Source organism: Trachurus japonicus, chromosome 7 (assembly GCF_045865225.1).
Source record: "Trachurus japonicus isolate A0001 chromosome 7, Traja_1.0".
In the NCBI taxonomy this organism is placed as follows: Eukaryota; Metazoa; Chordata; class Actinopteri; order Carangiformes; family Carangidae; genus Trachurus; species Trachurus japonicus.
In genome coordinates, this window is record NC_140913.1 from 6,615,274 (window position 1) to 6,633,973 (window position 18,700).

At 42.6% G+C, this 18,700-nt stretch overlaps 2 protein-coding genes across 6 annotated transcripts in view; both read right to left on the bottom strand.

Moving 5' to 3' along the window:
- Positions 1–2,405: 2,405 nt before the first annotated feature.
- On the bottom strand, positions 2,406–13,747 carry LOC146984097 (serine/threonine-protein kinase 38). Of its 2 annotated transcripts, none has more exons than XM_085780964.1 (14): positions 13,681–13,747; positions 10,929–11,066; positions 10,487–10,538; positions 8,742–8,864; positions 8,451–8,534; positions 7,736–7,859; positions 7,462–7,616; positions 6,631–6,733; positions 6,347–6,408; positions 5,232–5,349; positions 5,014–5,137; positions 4,811–4,906; positions 3,450–3,544; positions 2,406–2,807 (listed from the first exon to the last, which is right to left on the bottom strand). In XM_085780964.1, exons 2-14 carry the CDS (start codon positions 11,057–11,059, stop codon positions 2,671–2,673), a joined length of 1,404 nt encoding a protein of 467 aa, XP_085637090.1. In that variant the 5' UTR covers positions 11,060–11,066; positions 13,681–13,747; the 3' UTR covers positions 2,406–2,670. The 2 variants fall into 2 exon arrangements, with proteins under 2 accessions (XP_085637090.1, XP_085637089.1); XM_085780963.1 differs by having other exon boundaries at positions 2,407–2,807; positions 6,622–6,733.
- A 1,108-nt stretch (positions 13,748–14,855) lies between these two features.
- Positions 14,856–18,700, bottom strand: part of dennd2da (DENN/MADD domain containing 2Da) — a 28,282-nt gene continuing 24,437 nt past the window's right edge. For all 4 annotated transcript variants that reach the window (XM_085780969.1, XM_085780968.1, XM_085780971.1 and 1 more), the window contains 6 exons: positions 17,755–17,903; positions 16,513–16,684; positions 16,347–16,397; positions 16,168–16,249; positions 15,831–16,079; positions 14,856–15,182 (listed from right to left, as the gene is read on the bottom strand). In XM_085780969.1, coding sequence (XP_085637095.1) covers positions 15,115–15,182; positions 15,831–16,079; positions 16,168–16,249; positions 16,347–16,397; positions 16,513–16,684; positions 17,755–17,903 — 771 coding nt within the window. In that variant the 3' untranslated portion in view covers positions 14,856–15,114. The remainder of the gene's footprint in view (positions 15,183–15,830; positions 16,080–16,167; positions 16,250–16,346; positions 16,398–16,512; positions 16,685–17,754; positions 17,904–18,700) is intronic.

Genomic DNA, 18,700 nt, shown 5'->3' on the forward strand with positions numbered 1-18,700 from the left:
GCTGGTTTTCAAAGTTACAATCATAAAATATTTTTGAAATTCCACATTCAAGTCAAAATTGTGTATGTCGTACATAAACTAATGTGATCTAAAGTATGGTTTCAGTTTAAATAATTACTGTACGAAAATATTGATAAACCAATAACTCAAATTCTGTCCAAATTATGCTGCAAGTCTAAATGTTTGTCAAATGTAATCTTATGTTTCATTCTCAACTTTAATTTAGACCAAAAGGGCAAATTACAATACTGTAAAAGCCTAAATTTGAACCAAATCTAAATTATTTAACTTAACATGCCAATACTGTATATAATGAATCAGAATTTCAACATCTGTTCCTTTACTGTCACAAATGGGCTTCCATAGTTTTTACGTCACACGCAAAGATAAGAAATAAAAAGGTTCAGGCTACATTCACACAAACAGCATTTTGGAATTATTGTGGCAAAAAAGGAAAGAAAAACAAATCTCTGTGACTCGGTAAAACTTAATTTACATTCATTTTAAAATGACAGCATTTTGGATATTGTGTTCACTGGAAATCTTTTAGCCCTGTGCTTCCACACTGGATCACACTGCTGCGTCGTGGAGTTAGACTTCATGATACAGAGCGAGTGTCTGAGGAGAAAATAAAATAAACACACACACACACACACACAGAGGGACAACGAAGCAATGCTAAAAGCTGAAATTAACCTCAAAACATCTTGACCTCAGGAATGAACCACCACACTGTTCAACGTAACACACGCGCACGCACACACACACACACAAATCAATGGTCTCTTGAGTTTATCACCCAAACAAATCCAATGTGTTGTGATGATTTAAACAAACAAAAATAACCATCAGAATTGAAACAAAGTTTTATGTCCCCGTTCATCATGTGTGGCCGTTTATGTTGTTAAACGAAAATCTGTCACATCACATTCAGACTCAAACTGACATTTAAACAACTGCGCTGCGACACATCTCCCCCCCGCTCTCCTTGGTAACCCAACAACAGATATAATATGTTTTCAAGAGGAACGATTATCTACACCAGGTTCTCAGTTCTTCAGCTGGAACAAGCTGATGAGCCAAACAGAGCAGAGAGAGGCTGTTCACTAAGTCTAGACACTGCTGGTCAGCCTGATGTCAGCAGCTGCTGAGACAGCATCAGTTTAAGTCTGAATGTGAAGACGTTAATGTTAAAGGGATAGTTCAACATTTTGGCAAATTGGCCCATTGCCATGATCCCTATAATCATAGCAGTAGATTGTTACCTTTATTTGTTGGTGCAAGCTATTTTTAGAACGGTGGAGCAGAACCGCGAGCTGCTCAGAGCTACGCTACGGAGGCTCATGGAATTTCTTTGTTTCCCTCATCAAACTCATCAAATACACAATCCAACAAGTCCAAAACGAGAGTTGTTTTCAAGGTAAATTCATGCAAAACCGCTGATGCGTGTTCCTGTCAGGGACAGTTTTTTGGCAAGCGGTCTCTGCATTTGCCTCAAAAACAACTCTGTCTCGTTCCGTTATCTCATATCGTGGTGAATGTGCAGGTCACAACTTGTCCACCAGAGCGTTTTGGAGTTGTTGGATTGTGTATTTGATGAGAGAACCCAAGGAATCCCATTAGCCTCCTTAGCGTAGCTCTGAGCAGCTTGCGGCTCTGCTCCGCCGTTCTAAAAATAGCTTGCACCGACAATTAAAGGTAACTAACCTACTCCTTAAACTATAGGGATTATGGCAATGGGCCAATTTGACAAAATGTTGAACCATCCCTTTAAATGTGAGAAACGGTGACCTCGGTCTCTCTGTTACACCCACGACTCCACGTCTTTCCAGTCTAATAAAAACACCCAATCCTAACACAAACAGCTGGAGGCTGGCCCAAACATCACATTAAGGTGCTGAACGTCAAGTGGGTCATTGAGAAAATGTAACAAGACTCTTGTGTGTGTTCCACAAAAAAAAAAAGAAAAAAAGCATCATTCTCATATATTCACGCTTTTCGACGAGCAGAGCTGCTAATTTCAGTCTATAAAAAGGACAACTGTACGATACAAGATGAGACGTGACGGAGAGATCAAGCAGAAACATTCAGCTCACAGTCTTTGGTTGGGTCATCTGAAGAGGCCAGCAGCACTGTGGAGAAGCCTCAGAGTGAGCTCGCTTAGGAAAACGACAGGAAAACATTTGGACAGAATCCCTGAAGAGCACCTGATTCACTTCAAGTGACGACTTAATGCAAAGTTTGAGTTGAGAAGTCAACATTAAAACGGTGAGAGGAGTGGATGTTAGGTCCACAGACTGGTGCTGGTTTGTAGAGAGGGAATGTAGATGATGCTGGTGTCAGGAGTGAAGACGTCCCACCGTGGAGAACCACGACCACTTTAATCCCAGTTCGGTCCTGAAGTAGAAAGGTACCCTCGGAAGTGTCAGAGAAAAGTGAAGACCTGCAGAAGTGAAGGCAGCGGTTCCTATGGTGGAAAGCAACGGGTGAAAATAAATGAAGCCCCTTTTATTATTTGCAAAGTCCTGCGTGATGAGAATCCTCATCGGTCAGGCAGCAGAGAACAGGCGGCGTTCTCCGTTCAGGGCCCAAGTTCTTCAGACAGCAGGGGGTTTGGACGACTCGTTCAGGTTTCATGGTGCTGTTGCATAGAAGCCAGTCTGAAGGCGCTCATCTCTTCCCGGACTTCATGTAGGACGGTATCGCTCCCCGGGCCGTCAGGCCTTCGAAGCGTTTGTAGGTGTAGTTGATGAAGACCCAGTCCTTGTTCTTCAGGTCGGCCTCGGTGTGGTTGGACACCTGGGTGGCTGGAGGAGGAGGAGGAGAGGAGGAAGATGGGGTTTTAAGCATTTCACAACTGGTTCACAGTTCAAGTTAAACTCAGCTACAACATCCTGAACATCATAATCTGACACCTACATATTTTTTCAACCAACTACTAAATACCAGAGACAGACATAACCATTACAGCTCTGAATATCTGGTACCTCCAACTCTGAGAACAAATCTACTCAAACACTCAGTTATCTACCGTTCAGTAATGTCCTGGAACTCTTTACCTCCTCACATGTCTCGCTCACAAAACAAATTAACTTTTAAAAAATTACTTAAGGCTCATCTAATGCAGCAGACCATATGACTGGGAATGTATTACTGATAGTATCATTATAGTGTTATTAATATATTGTGATGTATATATAATTGATGTGTGTGTACATGTATGTGTATTATTGTTGTTATACGTGTAGTTATGCTAGGAATGTATGACTATGTATTTATTTTATGTCCTGGATGTTATCATTTATGTTATATATTTTATGTACTTTATGGACCCCAGAAAGATTAGTGGTCGCCAAGGCGGCAGCTAATGGGGATCCATCCAATTAACAATAAACAACAGCGGAGGCACAAAACATGGGAGGTGTTGATGGAAGGTGGGAGTGGGGTACCTGCTGGCGTGAGGATATCCGAGTCGGGGAACTCGTCGAAGTTGGAGGTGTCGTCGATGCTTTTGATCTCGATGGGGATGGCAGCAGGTCTCTCCCTGGACAACACAATAGTGACGTTACACAACACGGCCAGTCATGTCAGCCTGACAGCAGAGGTGGTCTCCATAGAGACGGACGTGTGGGTCGAAGGAGCTCATGAACTGAACCAGGATTTTAGCCACGCGCATATCACAGACTACATCAAATACCCAACTTTACAACAAAGTAGTGACAACCAGCACCTGTACGCACCAGAGGAGGTGCAGCAGAAGCTTCAGCAACCTTCAAGTATCAGTGAGATCACTTACTTCAGTCTTTGAAGGTCAATTACTATTATTATTCATTCATTTCTCTCTTTGTTACTGCTATCAGCACCATTGATATTATACATTATACCTGAATTGCACACACTGACGCACACTCTCTCACACACACCTTGTGTGTATATTTACTCTGTCTCACCATCTGACATAAAGTAGAAATATCACTGTCGTATCTGTTCATCATGTTCTGTTGACTGACTTTGTTTGACCTGGGAACACTGTAGGACAGTGGTCCCCAACCACCGGGCCGCGGACCGGTACCGGTCCGTGGATCATTTGGTACCGGGCCGCAGAAAGATGAAATGAAAATGAAAAAAAAAAAGAAACTGTTTGTTTCGTCTATTTCACACTTCCGGTCGTTTTATTTTGAAAATGTTGCCACTTCCGTTTGTGCATCTTCCCGGTGCTGCGCAATTGACAGGCAATTGACAGGCAGGCACAAACGTAAAAGAGTGAAAAACACACGTCGCCGGGCCGGGAAAAACTCAATAATGAGACGACAGAAGACCCGACGCTTTCCAACAAGAAGAAAGCTGTTCTAAAAGAAAAAGCACAAGTCCTGTTTAAATACGGGTTCATTGCAACAGGTGATTCACATGCTCCAAGCTCCGCAATGTGTGTGCGGGACCGGCTCTCTGCCGCTTCATCACTTCACAGAAAACTTATCTCCCTGCGTTCTGGATTTAAGCAGAATATCCTGAGATCGCCACAAAAGCACGGAAAACCTGCTTCCATTACAAACATATTACGTTTGTGAAACGGAGTTTTTTGCAGCTTCAGCAGCAAAACGAGATGACAGAGTAGACAGGAACCGAGATGACAGACGGAGCATCACCCTCAGATGACTGATATTATTATTGTGATAGCCTACTATATTATGGTGAGTTGTAACAAAGAACGTAAACGTAAGAGAAAACTAGGCTATGTGAACGTGTAGTCCTGTTAATACAGTAGGCCTACATGTAATGTAAACAGGAGAACGTACGCTACCCTCTGTACCTGATATGGTCGTAGTCCACCCCCTCAAAGAAAGGGTTGGACTTGATCTCCTCCACTCCTACAGCCCCGATCCTGTGCTCCTCCTCACAGCAGAACCTGAAGAACCATAAAAACAGAAAAAACAACACGCGCACTGTGAGTAAGGACACACGGTGACTCAGCGGCTGCTGTGTGAGCTCCGTGTGAGCGCGACATGTTCGTGCCTGAGGATGAGGTCTTTGGCCTTCTCTGAGATGGGGACTTCCGGAGGAAAGATGAGCGTCTCTCGCCAGTTCATCACCTTCCTGTATGTCTCCTGGGGCGTCTCCGAGCAGAAGGGAGGGTAACCTGCGCCAAGCAAAGACCAACCAGCGTTAAAACCAAATCGGCCCGGTCCAGACTGGTCTGGTCTGAAGTCCTGTCATGTCTCATGAGTCATTACCTATCAGCATCTCATACATGATGACGCCCAGGCTCCACCAGTCGCATAGTTTGTTGTATCCGTTCTGCATGAAGACCTCTGGGGCGATGTAGTCTGGGGTGCCCACTGTGGAGAAGGCCTGACAGGGAGGGAGCAACATGAAGTTAGTGAAACTTAAAGGGATAGTTCAACATTTTGGCAAATTGGCCCATTGACATAATGCCTATAGTTTTAGCAGTAGGTTCGCTACCTTTAATTGTCGGTGCAAGCTATTTTTAGAACGGCGGAGCAGAGCCGCCAGCTGCTCAGAGCTACGCTACGGAGGCTAATGGGATTTCTTGGTTTCTCATCAAATACACAATCCAACAACTCCAAAACGCTCTTGTGGAGCGTGACCTGCACATTCACCACGCTATGAGATAATAATGGAACGTTATGAGACAGAGTTGTTTTTGAGGCAAATGCAGAGACTGCTTGCTGAAAAATTGCCCCCGACGGGCACGCGAATCAGCGGTTTTGCATGAATTTACCTTGAAAACAACTCTGTCTCGTAACGTTCCGTTATTATCTCATAGTGTGGTGAATGTGCAGATCACAACTTGTCCACTAGAGCTTTTTGGAGTTGTTGGATTGTGTATTTGATGAGTTTGATGAGGGAAACCAAGAAATCCCATTAGCCTCCGTAGCGTAGCTCTATGCAGCTCGCGGCTCTGCTCCGCCGTTCTAAAAATAGCTTGCACCGACAACTATAGGGATTATGGAAATGGGCCAATTTGCCAACATGTTGAACTATCCCTTTAAACATAACAGAGATATTTAAATCTTGAAACCATGTTTGAGTTTTTAGAGTGTACTCATATTATATAAACAATTTGCACTTGCTTATTACTCTGCAGTGAGGTTAAGGTAAGATTTTGGTATTTCTGCCCATATAATATGTATTAAATTTCTAATAATTATCTGATTTATTGCATAATTTCTGTATGGGAGAATCCTGTGATCAAGAAACCTATTGTTTATTGTACCATCTGTATTCATATGTTCTATACATGATATTAATAAAAGCAGGACAAAAAATCCAGCTCTGATCACATGAAGTCAAAGTGTGACTGCACGTGGTTGACGTGTAGACCTACCAGCTGTCTCCTGTTCCTCTTCCAGGTCTCTGCTTTCCTCTTGGAGTTCATGTTCTGGAAAGCTGTGGAGACAGGACGGCTCAGGGTTAACAGACCATAATGTAACAAGCAGACTGAATTTCAAGCAATATGGAAAACGCTGCTGGTTTTACAGTAATCTATTATCAGCGAATATAAAGATGGCAGATTGGTGCTTTAGTAAAATGAGTCATAAACCATGAATAAATACGTTGCATGCAAACTGCAATGGAAATAAATAGAAAGGGTTGCCTGACTTTGCTTACTGAGGTCACTGGGCAGGCTGTGGTTCAGGTTTTTGTAGAACTCGGTGCGGTGAGCCCTCTTCAGCCCGGTGCACAGACCAAAGTCCGACAGCTTCACGTGCCCCTGGAAACACAAGACACGCTCTTCTAACTTCTGAAGTCTGCGGCACAGTCCAGGCCCACGCTGCACATCAGAACTGAAGCGTTTAACATATTTAACTGGTTTTCCTAGCAGTATGGTAGCTGTATTCCTCCTGTTTGCACCATGGCACTTTTTCGATGTTCTGAATGGACAAAGACCCTTCCCATCTACCAGAGCCCTTAGGATAGGCACGGTGGCAGCCAGAAAAATAATACTGTTAAATTGGAAATCCCCGGCCACACCATGTTTCAAAAGATGGCTCAATGAGATGCTTTCTGTTGCTAGAATGGAGCAGATTCACTATAGCAAAAATAACTCTCAAACATCCTTCCAGAGGATCTGGAAGCCATTTTTGGCAATGCTAGACCAGACGTCTTAAATAATTTCTCCATCTAGAAGAGTTGTTACTATGTTAAACCTATGCTTACACATATACTATATCTAAGTTGGAACTATGTTGATGGACTGCCCCCCTACAATTTGTTTTTTTTCTTTCTTTCTTTGTTTTTCTGTTCTGTTTTGTAACCATGAATTACTCTCTTACCAGGTAAAGATACCCTTACTTTTTCTCTTTTTTCTGTAAAGTCTTTGGAACTTTACATTTTGATGGTATGTTCTCTAGTTGACTCATACCTGCCAGGAAGGGCAATTTGTTTTTTTTTTAACTATAGCTACGGTTAAGAAGCTGAACATTTTTGAACACAGCTCACCCTGGAGTCCAGCAGCAGGTTGTCTGGTTTGATGTCCCGGTGGATGAAGCCCAGCTGATGGATGGAGTCGATGGCCAGCACCGTCTCCGCGATGTAGAACTGAGTGGCCTCCTCTGTCAGGGTGTCTTTCTTCATCAGCAAGGTCATCATGTCTCCTGCAGCACAACAGAAACCACAGAGAGTTAATGGAGCTTTCTGGGGAAGTGCAGCCGAGGGGGGGGGGTCTCCTTGTCTCGCCAGATACTGCGCTGTGGGGTGAGAGGGTCGTATGCACCTCCAGGCAGGAACTCCATGATGAGGTAGAGGTTCATCTTATCCTGGAAGCTGTAGAACATTTTGACCACCCACAGGCTGTCTGCCTCCACCAGGATGTCCCGCTCAGCTCGGATGTGACCCACCTGACAGACGGAGACACACAACAACACACCAACACGGTCAAAGGTGTTCACCAGCATGACTGCAGGTGGATGCATTAATATCTCTCATGACTAAACGTAGAGGAGAGGCTAAATTGAAATCCAATCCTGTCAGTTACGCAAAATTGAACACAGCAGCACACCTTTCTGTAGAACAACTAGTATGTACAGCTTTCTGTCATGTGTGTCATGCATGTATGAGCACTGGTCGTACAAACTGTTGAGATCTGTCTTTAATGGCACTTGTTCTGTTTGGATATACTCATCATCATCAGCAGCAGCAAAAGCAGATTTTTTTTCACGCTAAAGAAATGTGAATCTCTCTTTGATCTATAATATTCAAATAATGAATACATATATTTAAATGCTACTTTGATTTTGGTACTTTCTATTGTCTACATTTTCTTATTATTGTGCATTTCTGACAGAGTCACTATTATTTGATTTTAATAACTGTTTTATTTGTTGTTTGTGTGCGTGTGGACAGCAGAGAGACTAGCAGCATTGTGTGGAAGCTGATGAGGATCAATATAAAGAAAGACATTTGTGTGTCTGCATGTTCTGCTGCTTCACCTGCTCTTTCTCCAGCATGTCGGCTTTACGGAGGATCTTCATGGCGTAGACGTGACCAGTGTCTTTCTTCTGCACCAGACGGACCTGGAGGCAAACACAACATGGATCAAATCATGCAACCTGGCACAGGCTCAGTCTGAAGTAGCGCTGAAATACAGTCATGCTGGATTTTCAGGTTCAAATAGACTCGAGTGAGAAAGAGCTCCTCTGCTTTAATATGGTGAGAGAAACTTTACAACACACCTGCGCACAGGACCAATGATTGAGGTTTATAAGGTAAAACGTCTTTACCTCTCCAAAAGCTCCTCGGCCAATCACCTTCAGGGACTCAAAGTCCTCCAGACCCAGTCTGGTCCTTTTCAGACGCAGAAACTCTGTCTCTTTCCTCGCGTGCTGAGAACGCCGAATACGTTTCTGCAGAGAACAAACCCCACATTAAAACACACACACAATCTGCACAACACTTACACCTCAACATCATCCTTAACTGTACATTTTCAAAACATTAGATCCACTCCTTTACAGTCTGTTTTACAGCTCACAGTTCATCCTGAAAACATATTGAACTGGGATAATTAACTTTTTTTTTCTCATGTTTTCACTGTACAGAAATATTCAGGAGACTGTTGAACTCCCATGTAGAGCTGCCCCTGACCATAGATAAAGAGGAACTGTGTAAGTTTGGTCGCTTTTCCGCTGTTTTGCTAAACCTCCTCCCGGCCATGTGCATTTGTTTACAACGAAGCTGGCAAGAAATCAATCAATAGAGCGATAGATAACATTATATATCATTTACAATGTTAAGACGTGTATATTTGTGTAGTCTTATCTGTCATAAACAAGAGATTACGGGTTATGGGGCATGTTTGTGTGGCGGTGCACAGAGGCGAGAGCTGGGACACCGGGGCGGTGGCAATGATCTTGTTTTTCAGCCAAGAGACGCAGTAAGTGACACGCATTTGGAAAGCAGAGAGCCTCCTTTCTCCCTCGTAACAAGTTGAGTCATTTATTAAGCCGACGCAATTACTCCAAAGCTGTTTAATTAAGGTAAAAATGTAGCAGAGTTAAGCTACAAATCCTGCGTAGTTCCTCTTTAACTCATTTTCATTTCTGTGTCATGCCAGTGTGGCCCATCTCACATGGGATTACATCACCATCACACTGCAGAACATGCGTCATCTTCTGGTTTTACAAATAAAGGAAGATGCAAAACAGTGCATCACCAATTTTCTCACAAGAAGAAAAGAAAACATGTCAAATAAACAGAAGCTTCTCCTAGCTTGTTTTCTCATCTCCCATGCTTTCTCCAGACAATGAGCTAGTCTAAATGTTTATTGTTTGTTTCAATGTGTCTCATGGAAATAGCCAACTTCAACTTTGTGCATTATCTATATGCAATAAATCAATATCTGCTTATTATCTATGTTGTCTGTCTCAGGCTACGGTCTGGCTGAATTTCACCCCAAACAAACTTCAAAGTGTTCCACTCCAGGATGAGCATCAGGCTCTCAAAGAAAACTATTACTTAAAGGGATAGTTCAATATTTTGGCAAAGATTGCCATAATCCCTAACCCTAACCCATCAAACTCATCAGATACACAATCCAACAACTCCAAAACGCTCTTGTGGACAAGTTGTGACCTGCACATTCACCACGCTATGAGATAATAACACAACGTTACCAGACAGTTGTTCTAGGGGCAAATGCAGAGACTGCTTGCCGAAAAACTGCCCCCGATAATGGGAACATGCATCAGTGGTTTTGTATGAATTTACCTCGAAAACAACTCCGACTTGTAACATTCTGTTATTATCTCATAGCGTGGTGAATGTGCAGGTCACAACTTGTCCACGAGAGCGTTTTGGAGTTGTTGGATTGTGTATTAGATGAGTTTGATGAAGGAAACTCTGTTCCACAGGCTCAAAAACCTCACACAATGCTGGGACACGACTGAAAAAACCTCAGCTCCTTAGAGGGAATTTTCCATTGCATTGCATGCTGGGAAAACACAGCAGATGTGCATTCGTCACTCACCTCTTCATCAGCCAAGCCTTCCTGATCCATCACTTTCTCCAGCTTCTGCTGCCTGAAAAGACAATTTGACTGTTACTAATAACACTGTCACTGAACATTGTTTAAGTTTCTAATAACATGTGCTCTCACTCAAAACTAAGGATAAAATAAAATAAACGAAGAACCCAACCTCCAATATAATCAGGAGAGTGCTGAATATACATGATGTTACAAGAGGAAGTGGTCTTCCCTCGAATGAACTCTTGACATAAACCACACCTTTCACACGAAAAATACGGTTTATCTGATTATGTGTGCAGCAGAAGAACTCGTTTTTCGGTTTCAGAATGAGTTTCGTGTCTAACCAATAATTAAAACACCAAAGTCATCAACGTGTCAGTGGAAATGGCTGAAGTGAAATCTTCTATGACTGGATCTGAGACTTGGGTGTGTGTTTGGTTACCTCATCTCTCTCTCCTCATGCTGGGCGATGAGGTTGCTGTAGAAGTTCTCCAGGGTCACTTTGGCCATGGTGACCCGCTCCTTAGTGTGGTTACTCATGGAGGAGCACGAGCTCTGGCCGGTCATCGCCATGCTTTACCTGAAAACACAAAGAGTCCACACAATGAGGTGAGAACATTGTACACTGTTGCCGTCAGTCCACACCAGTGGACATCCAAGTCCATTTAGACCGCGGAGCAAAAAAAACACAACAAGGAAACAGTCGGAGGGCCTGAAGGAATCAAAGTGCAAAGTACATTTATAAAATGAACCTTGTCGTTATTCCAACAACAGATAATACAGAGTTGAGTTGAATACTTAAAACTGGAGCTGTGAAATAACAGAAGATAAAGAGGAAGGAAAGCTGCTGGCTCTGCTGCCGGAGCACAGCCACGTTGATTAACACTGTGACAGCGCGGTTATGAAGAAACCCTGACGAAATCTGATTTGTGCAAGCAAAGCGATGATGTTTGAGTATTTCTGTGACCTGGATGAGGCTGTGAGAAAAGAAAAGAGAGAGAAAATGAAAAGCTACTGCAGCCCAGGTGAATTTGTACCTGCAGCCTGCGTGGTTTGACTAACAACTGCTTTAAGTTTCACTTTCATTTTGCAACAATTTGGTGGGAGAGTGAGGAGGGTTTCATTCTGAGTTTGAATGAAGTTCACACGTCACTGCACAACTAAATCCAAAGGAGGACGGTGCTTTTGATTTCACACTGCAGTGATGATGGTACGTAGAACAAGTGGAGTAACTGTGGAAACTTTGCCCGGCTGAAGAAGAAGAGAGAATGCGACAAAAAAATCCAGCTCTGTCGACTTGGTCCTGCCTCATTGATTGTTTTTCTCTGTCAGCGGTCCCTCCACATCCTGCTCCAAACCAACATCCAGTTAATGCCATTTCTCCTTCATCGAAAAAGAAACAAAATCTGCAGACAGATTAATACCACTGGGTGTTTTACTGCCTTCCTATGTCAACTGAGGATTCCTCCATTTACTTCTTGCGGTGGACGGCACTACCGCTGGCAACACAAATTGATTTATTGATTTATTGTTTGCTTGAGAAAAATAATAAAAGCATTGTTCCAGGCGGCACAATGAGCGAAGCTTACTACATTCTTCTTTGTTTTCAGGTGTATCTTTGAAAAAAAAGACTGAATAAAACCAGCGAACCAAAGATTTAGTGGTGTTTACACAAAGGCAGAGTGAAAAAGTGAACGTCTCCACAGCCTTCCAGCTATGTGAACATTTGCCAGCGGGTACAGTGCCAAAAAAAGTGTGTGTATTGACCTGTTTTTACAACTCAATGTTAAACTGGCAAGCAGAGTCCACTCTGAGCACAGGTGATCTGTATGAAAACACTGTGTGTGTAGGGGAGAAGCAAACAGATACAGAGCTGAAACCAGTTGATAAATCACCTATGACCAGATCTAGACTCAGACCTGGTCTAAGTACATGAGTAGGTAGCTTCAGACATCTCTTTTATACATGCTACTGGATGTACAATAATAACACAGCTGTACACCATATGATGAGGTCACCGAAAATGATGTCATCTGTGTCATTTACAAAAAGTTCCTTTGTGAGTCCGTAAATAGACACCAATCGGGCACATTTAGACTTGTTACTGCAACTGTGTCTTGACACCATGTCTGTGGTGTGTTTTTCTTTGTTAGCAGTGTGTGTGGTTGTGAAATATGCGGTTAGACTGATACAAAACAGCGCAGAGCAGCTTCACGCGAAGCCTGGGAAAAGCAGCAGTTTTAGCTGAAAAGGATCACGACATGTGATTGGATGAGGAGGAGATACCGTCAAAAACAGACAACAGCAACCTTTTGATGACTGATGATGAACATATAGCTGATGATGATGTGTCTGGCGTTTGGGAGAAATGTTTCGTTAACGCTAACTTACGTTTGCAAAAGAATCAAACAACCATCGCTGTTATTATCGTGTCATTCTCCAAAAGTGAAAATAAACGAGAAACACAGTGTTGACGGTCACTCACTGAACACGACTGATTGACTTTGTCCGAGTTTCAGTGAGCTGTTGTCAGAAGCTGTCTCGCCCTGTCACTGTCAACAACACGTCGTCTGAAAAGTTCTTCGTCTCGGCTGCAACGTAGCCATCCATGCCATCAATTATCCACAGAGCAAAAGACTGGGTCTGGAGAGCACTTTAACTCCACACTTGGCGTATTTTAACGTAATATTGGTTTAGTTATACTTACAGTGTGAAGTTTGTGTAGTTTCCGTTAACCTAAAGCCTCAAAAATAAAAACTTTAACCCGCTAACATTAGTTAGCTTGCTAGTTAGCTATTAAAGTTCCTGGATGCGTAGAGCCAGAAAACAAAGTAAGCACAACACCGGAAGCTCATTTCAAAATAAAAGCATTCCGTCTAAGGATACGCTGTTTTCGTTCGTTCGTCACTCTCGTACATTTTATTTTGAGGGTTTTCATCGGAAGCTCTCGATTCTGCTTTCACAAACCTGACAACCCGAAGTTAACCAAACCAGATAGCGAAGGGAAAGTTAGCTAGTCAACGTTAGCTACTTATCTGCTAAAATACCTTGAGTCGGTTATTTCTAAACTCCGCAGTGTGACACAGAGTGCGTTGTCGGTTCAGTTACTAGGGTCATTTGTAAAGAAAACGTCCAACTAGATGCCTTTTGACCTTTCGGTTGTGTATTTCTGTAGTTGGTCTTTGTTCGCTTACCTTGGTCGAAGGTGCGGTGTCTGCCGTCTCTTCCTCTGCGTGCGTCAGCCACCGCTGCGTCACCGTCAGTCAGAGCTCAGCAGGACACCTAGTGGTCCAACTCACAGGTGCTGGTCTGGTGCTGGTGCTCCTCTTCCTCCTCTTCAGTTCCCGGTGTTGTCCGGTACCAGAGGCCCGCTGCCTCCCGCTGTTTGTGATGAGATGCACTTCATTCTATCAGATTTAATGCCCAGACGTGATATTGCAGCATACTGACTTTTATTCCAATCCACATATCCCACCTTCATAGGCCCACCCATGACAGTTCACAGTACCCCAGTCCCAGCCTTGACCTTTGTCTTCTTTCCCCCTGCATAACAATGTCCTTTGTCCACAATTCACTGTACAGCAAGTGATGAGGCTACTTCCTTTCATTTCCCACTATTCCTGGGTAATATGGGATATTGTACATTTGGAGGGAGCAATTTTGTTGCTTCTGTCTTTCTATTTTGGATCCGTTTATTTATCTGAAAGGAATTTTCTACATATTCATAGAGCGGTTTTACAGTTTTTCAATTAACTGGCCTGTATCTCAAAATCTGGAATAACTAGCTATCCCTTGTCATTTTTGAGCTGCTGCTGAAAATCTCTTGTGTGCATGGTTCTTAAATTATCAGAAAGAACAAATATATATTTAAAAGAACATAAGTCAGCAGAACTCCCAGCTCCCACCTTTCTTTTTAATTCTGATGTGGTCTAGGTCTAAACGAGGAAAAATAAAACAAAACAAAAAACTATGAAAGGAGTCTTTAAACATTTTAATCTTTTTGCCATTTTACAACATTTTAAACATTATTTCTATACAGTGTATATATGCATATGTTCTACAATCACATCTTTTCACCAAAATTGTACCATTTTGCCAGCCCCTTGCAATACCCTCACAACCCACCAGTGGGCCCCAGTCTACAACTTGGAAACCACTGATATATCCTCTGCGAGAGAACTGGACTGCTCAGCTACATTTCCTACATTTTTGTTGATTAAAAAGAACTTTGGTTACTTGTCAGTCACAAATAAATAAACAGAGTGGTAATCAGAAAGTATGAAAAGAAACCTCGACAGAGACGTGGATAGAAACCAACGCACATAAGAGGCGACCAGTCATCTAAAAATCAAGAGACTGCAGGTACGTAGACTTAAAAAACTAGTCTTTATTTGAAATGATTCTCCTGCTCATCAGCGACACATTCTGGCCACAGGCTGAGGACCAACACGTGGAACTGAAGTCTGTCGATCTGCCAGTGTTTCACAGAGTAGCAGCAAGATAGCCATACAGTAAGTCACACATTGCTACACATAATATTTAAAACCACACTGACACAGGACATAAAATACACAACATTCACATCTTGTCCTATGCACACCTCTATATACACCCACAGTCCCTGAGAGCTAGTGTTTCTTTGTCTTTTCCCTTTTCTTCTTCTCTTGGTATTCCAGGATCTTTTTCTGAAATATTCCTGCAGAGGACAGAAACATCAGTCAGTGCAACACACACACACACACGTTCATTTGTTTCAACAGATTCATGTGCACAACATGGGTCAGAATGTAGTGACATTCATTGTGTATTAACCAGACTTCAGAGCTGATTAGTTTTTATAATTTTACACATTTCACATTACACAAGCCCACAGCTTTGTGTTTGTTTCCCAGGAGTCCGGTAATGTTCTGTGAATAATAAAGCTACAAACCTCCCTGACAGGAAATGATGCAACACTGCTTCACCAATTTCAGCGAGCGCTGAACAACCAAATTGTTTATTATGGCATTTAATCAATGATTGATTTTTTTCCCCAGCAGTGAACAGACCCTCCAGCTCAACTGCTTAATATTCGGCATGCACTTTATGTCATTGTTTTTCCAATGTGAACACTTATCAATTATAACAATTATATTTTTATGAAGATATACAATAGAACATTTTTGAACTGATTCTTGGGTTGATGATCCGCATTAAAAAAAAAAAAACTGAGATACTGTGTAAAATCTTATCGCTGGATAGAAATGTGACTGCAGAATCTGGACCCAATAATCCAACTTTTAAAAATGTTTATTCATTCAAATTCAAATAGTGCATTCATGTGTGTTTGTGTGTGTGTGATCACCTGTCGGCTGTCGTCCTGGCTGCTGCTGCTCCACCTCCTGGATAAACAGGTCAAACATCTGTGTCTGGATGAAATTCTTGACATAGTGTCGAGTGGTCTTGGACTCGATGGCCTTGTAGAACTTCCTCTTCTCAAACAGCCCCTGACCCTCTTCTTTACTGTATTTCACATACGAGCCGTAATGGCCGACTGTTTTTACAAAGAAATGCAGGAAGGCCTCTGACACCACCCTGTTGAGCTCCTCCACGTCTGAAAGAAAGGGCAGAAAACACTTGTGGTGATGGAACTGAATGACAGTTTGTACCAATTCACACTTGTTTGGATGCAATTCACTCACTTGATGTCTTTTGTCTTGTACTTAGCGCCTCTAGTATTTCAGTCTGGAGCTTTGGAGGCAGAATAGAGCCTTCGTCGCCAATCTGAAAAATACGATTTTATACATACGTTGATTTCCTGTGAAGTTCAACATCACAAGTGATAACCAAAGGATTCACTTCATTTTCATACAGCACTTACTGAAACAATGAAAGTCTCCTTTTTATCCTCAGACAAGTCGACTACCAGCAACTGTGTGACAGAGAGAAGAAGGAGGCAGAGTGAGGACGTCATTCACTAACAAAGTAATTCAAACACAATGTTATTGTTGCTTTTAAGATGAGATTTGCTGTCGACGCTGACGTACATCACTCTGGTCAGTGACCTGGTCCAGCAGGCGTTTCTGAACTCCTAGCAGGTAGGGCGTGGGTGCCATCACTACATCGATCAGGATCTCTGGAACAATGGAGATAAAGGTGTGCTGCCAGGTGAAGGGGTAGAGCAGCGCTGCTACTGCGTGAATGACCTGGGATAACGTGCTGCAGAGAGACAAGAGAGCAGGAATTACAACTGATTATAAACAAGTTGTTCAGGTTTGATGAGCCTGTCTGACTGATCGTAAAAAGTCGTTACACTTCTTCTATATGTGCTCAAGAATTTAGGCTGCTAATTGATTATGAGCACGGGCTCATTCAATGCTGCCAACGGGCCAGAGAATTACATATTTTTAATTTAATTTAATTAATTTATTCGCACATGAGAGAAAAATATGTATAAAACAGCATGATAAAAGAGTTGAACAACAACAACAAAAAAAATAGATACAACATATCACAAATGTGCAGGAGAAACTAAAAGAACCCTTAAGGGCTTGTCAAGTGGTCCTCCTAGAGACAAACATTCAACATAAAAATAAACTGTCACCAGATCAGCCAGTCCCTTGTGCATGAAATCTGTAATAAAAGTCAGTATTTAAATAGTGACCATGTTTCCAATGAGAGGGGCTGATACAACATTCACAGGGGTTGGTTAACTGTGCTATAAGATAAATTAACTTTGCATAACAGTTATTCCACCAGTGCAACAGCACCCATGTCTCATTCATCAGTGAACTGGAAACAGTTTCTCTTTTTAACCATGAATGCTGCTTTCAATTTCACCTGCTTCTATTTTGCCCGTTCATTGGGCAAATTAAATGATGGTACTTGAGCCAATCAGGGTAGAGCTGCAAACCAACTCATCGGAATACAACTACCAAGCATCTCACAGAGAACTACAAACCAAATGCAGTTATAAACCAACTAATTCAGTGATATAATTGATTTTATTCATGAACAAACCAGAAGATATTAGTTTTTCAGGGCGAATGGTGACTGTGTCTTGTTTGCCAAACTTAGCTTTTTGGAAAATGCTTGGAACCATTGTCAATGTCGAATAACTGCCATCACTCATTAGGATCATGGTTTCCTATGATGTCAACATTGATGTCATTTATAAAATGACCATTTTCCCCCCAAAAAGCCCAGAGGAGTAAGTTCCGGTAAGACTGCATTAGTTGTTTATTGAATGATCCTGAGTATGACTCAGTGTGTGAGTAACTCCGGATTACCCCAGTTCATCAGCGATGAAAACGATCCGTCTCTCCAGCACTGCGGCAGCAAACACCACTAACACCTCCTTATCCGTCAGGCAGTCGAACAGCGTGGCGAAGTTGACGTGTTCCAGCCAGGAGTCCAGCGGACGGGTCAGACTGATGATCTGGAGGAGGAGAGCCAATATAATACTGTCAGACAAGTATGTCAACAGAGGTACCAGCAGGTCACGTCACTGACTTTCAGCTCTGACAACACAACACTGAGTGTGTGGAGGCACTCTGGACTTGTTGAACTCTAGTTTAGAGGTTAGTTTTGGTGCCTTTTCCTCTTCTACACATTATTGTAGGTACCTTTACTATCATTGTGAAAAATACTCTTCACAGTCAGTGCGTAGCGCAAACAATGGCCAGAACCAGTGAATACCTGAGATGACTGTGAGCTGTTGAAACATGGTATGTGGCCTGATGGGAGAGGTGAGGTAAAGGTTGGGTAAGACAGGACAGGTTTAGACACAGCTCCACACAAACACACCCACCTGGAGGATCTCACATGTCAGTGGGCTGCTCTGTGCTGGGCCGAGGTTTGTGTGGGTATTTGTTGTGCTCTTTTACTTTCTTCACAACCTCTCAGAGATTTGGCGGCAAATGAGTAATTCCATGTACGCTTATCAGCTGAGTCAGACGAGCTGGGGAACTTTCCAACTTCGCACTTCTTTGGAACCGGGTCCCTTCTACGGTTATTACTCTAATTTCATTGGCTCAATGTTTTCCTGTTGTGTCACCCAATGTAGTCATACTTCCTTACTGCAGCTTGGCTCAAGTCCCAGCTGACGGTCAGTGTGTGGAAACCCTCCAAATTAATGAGGAGGAAGTAATCCCATTTTCACTCTCTGGTTTCCTGTATGTATCAGGCCCACACATTTCTTCATACCGACAGTTGCACTGGCCCCAGTATGTATAC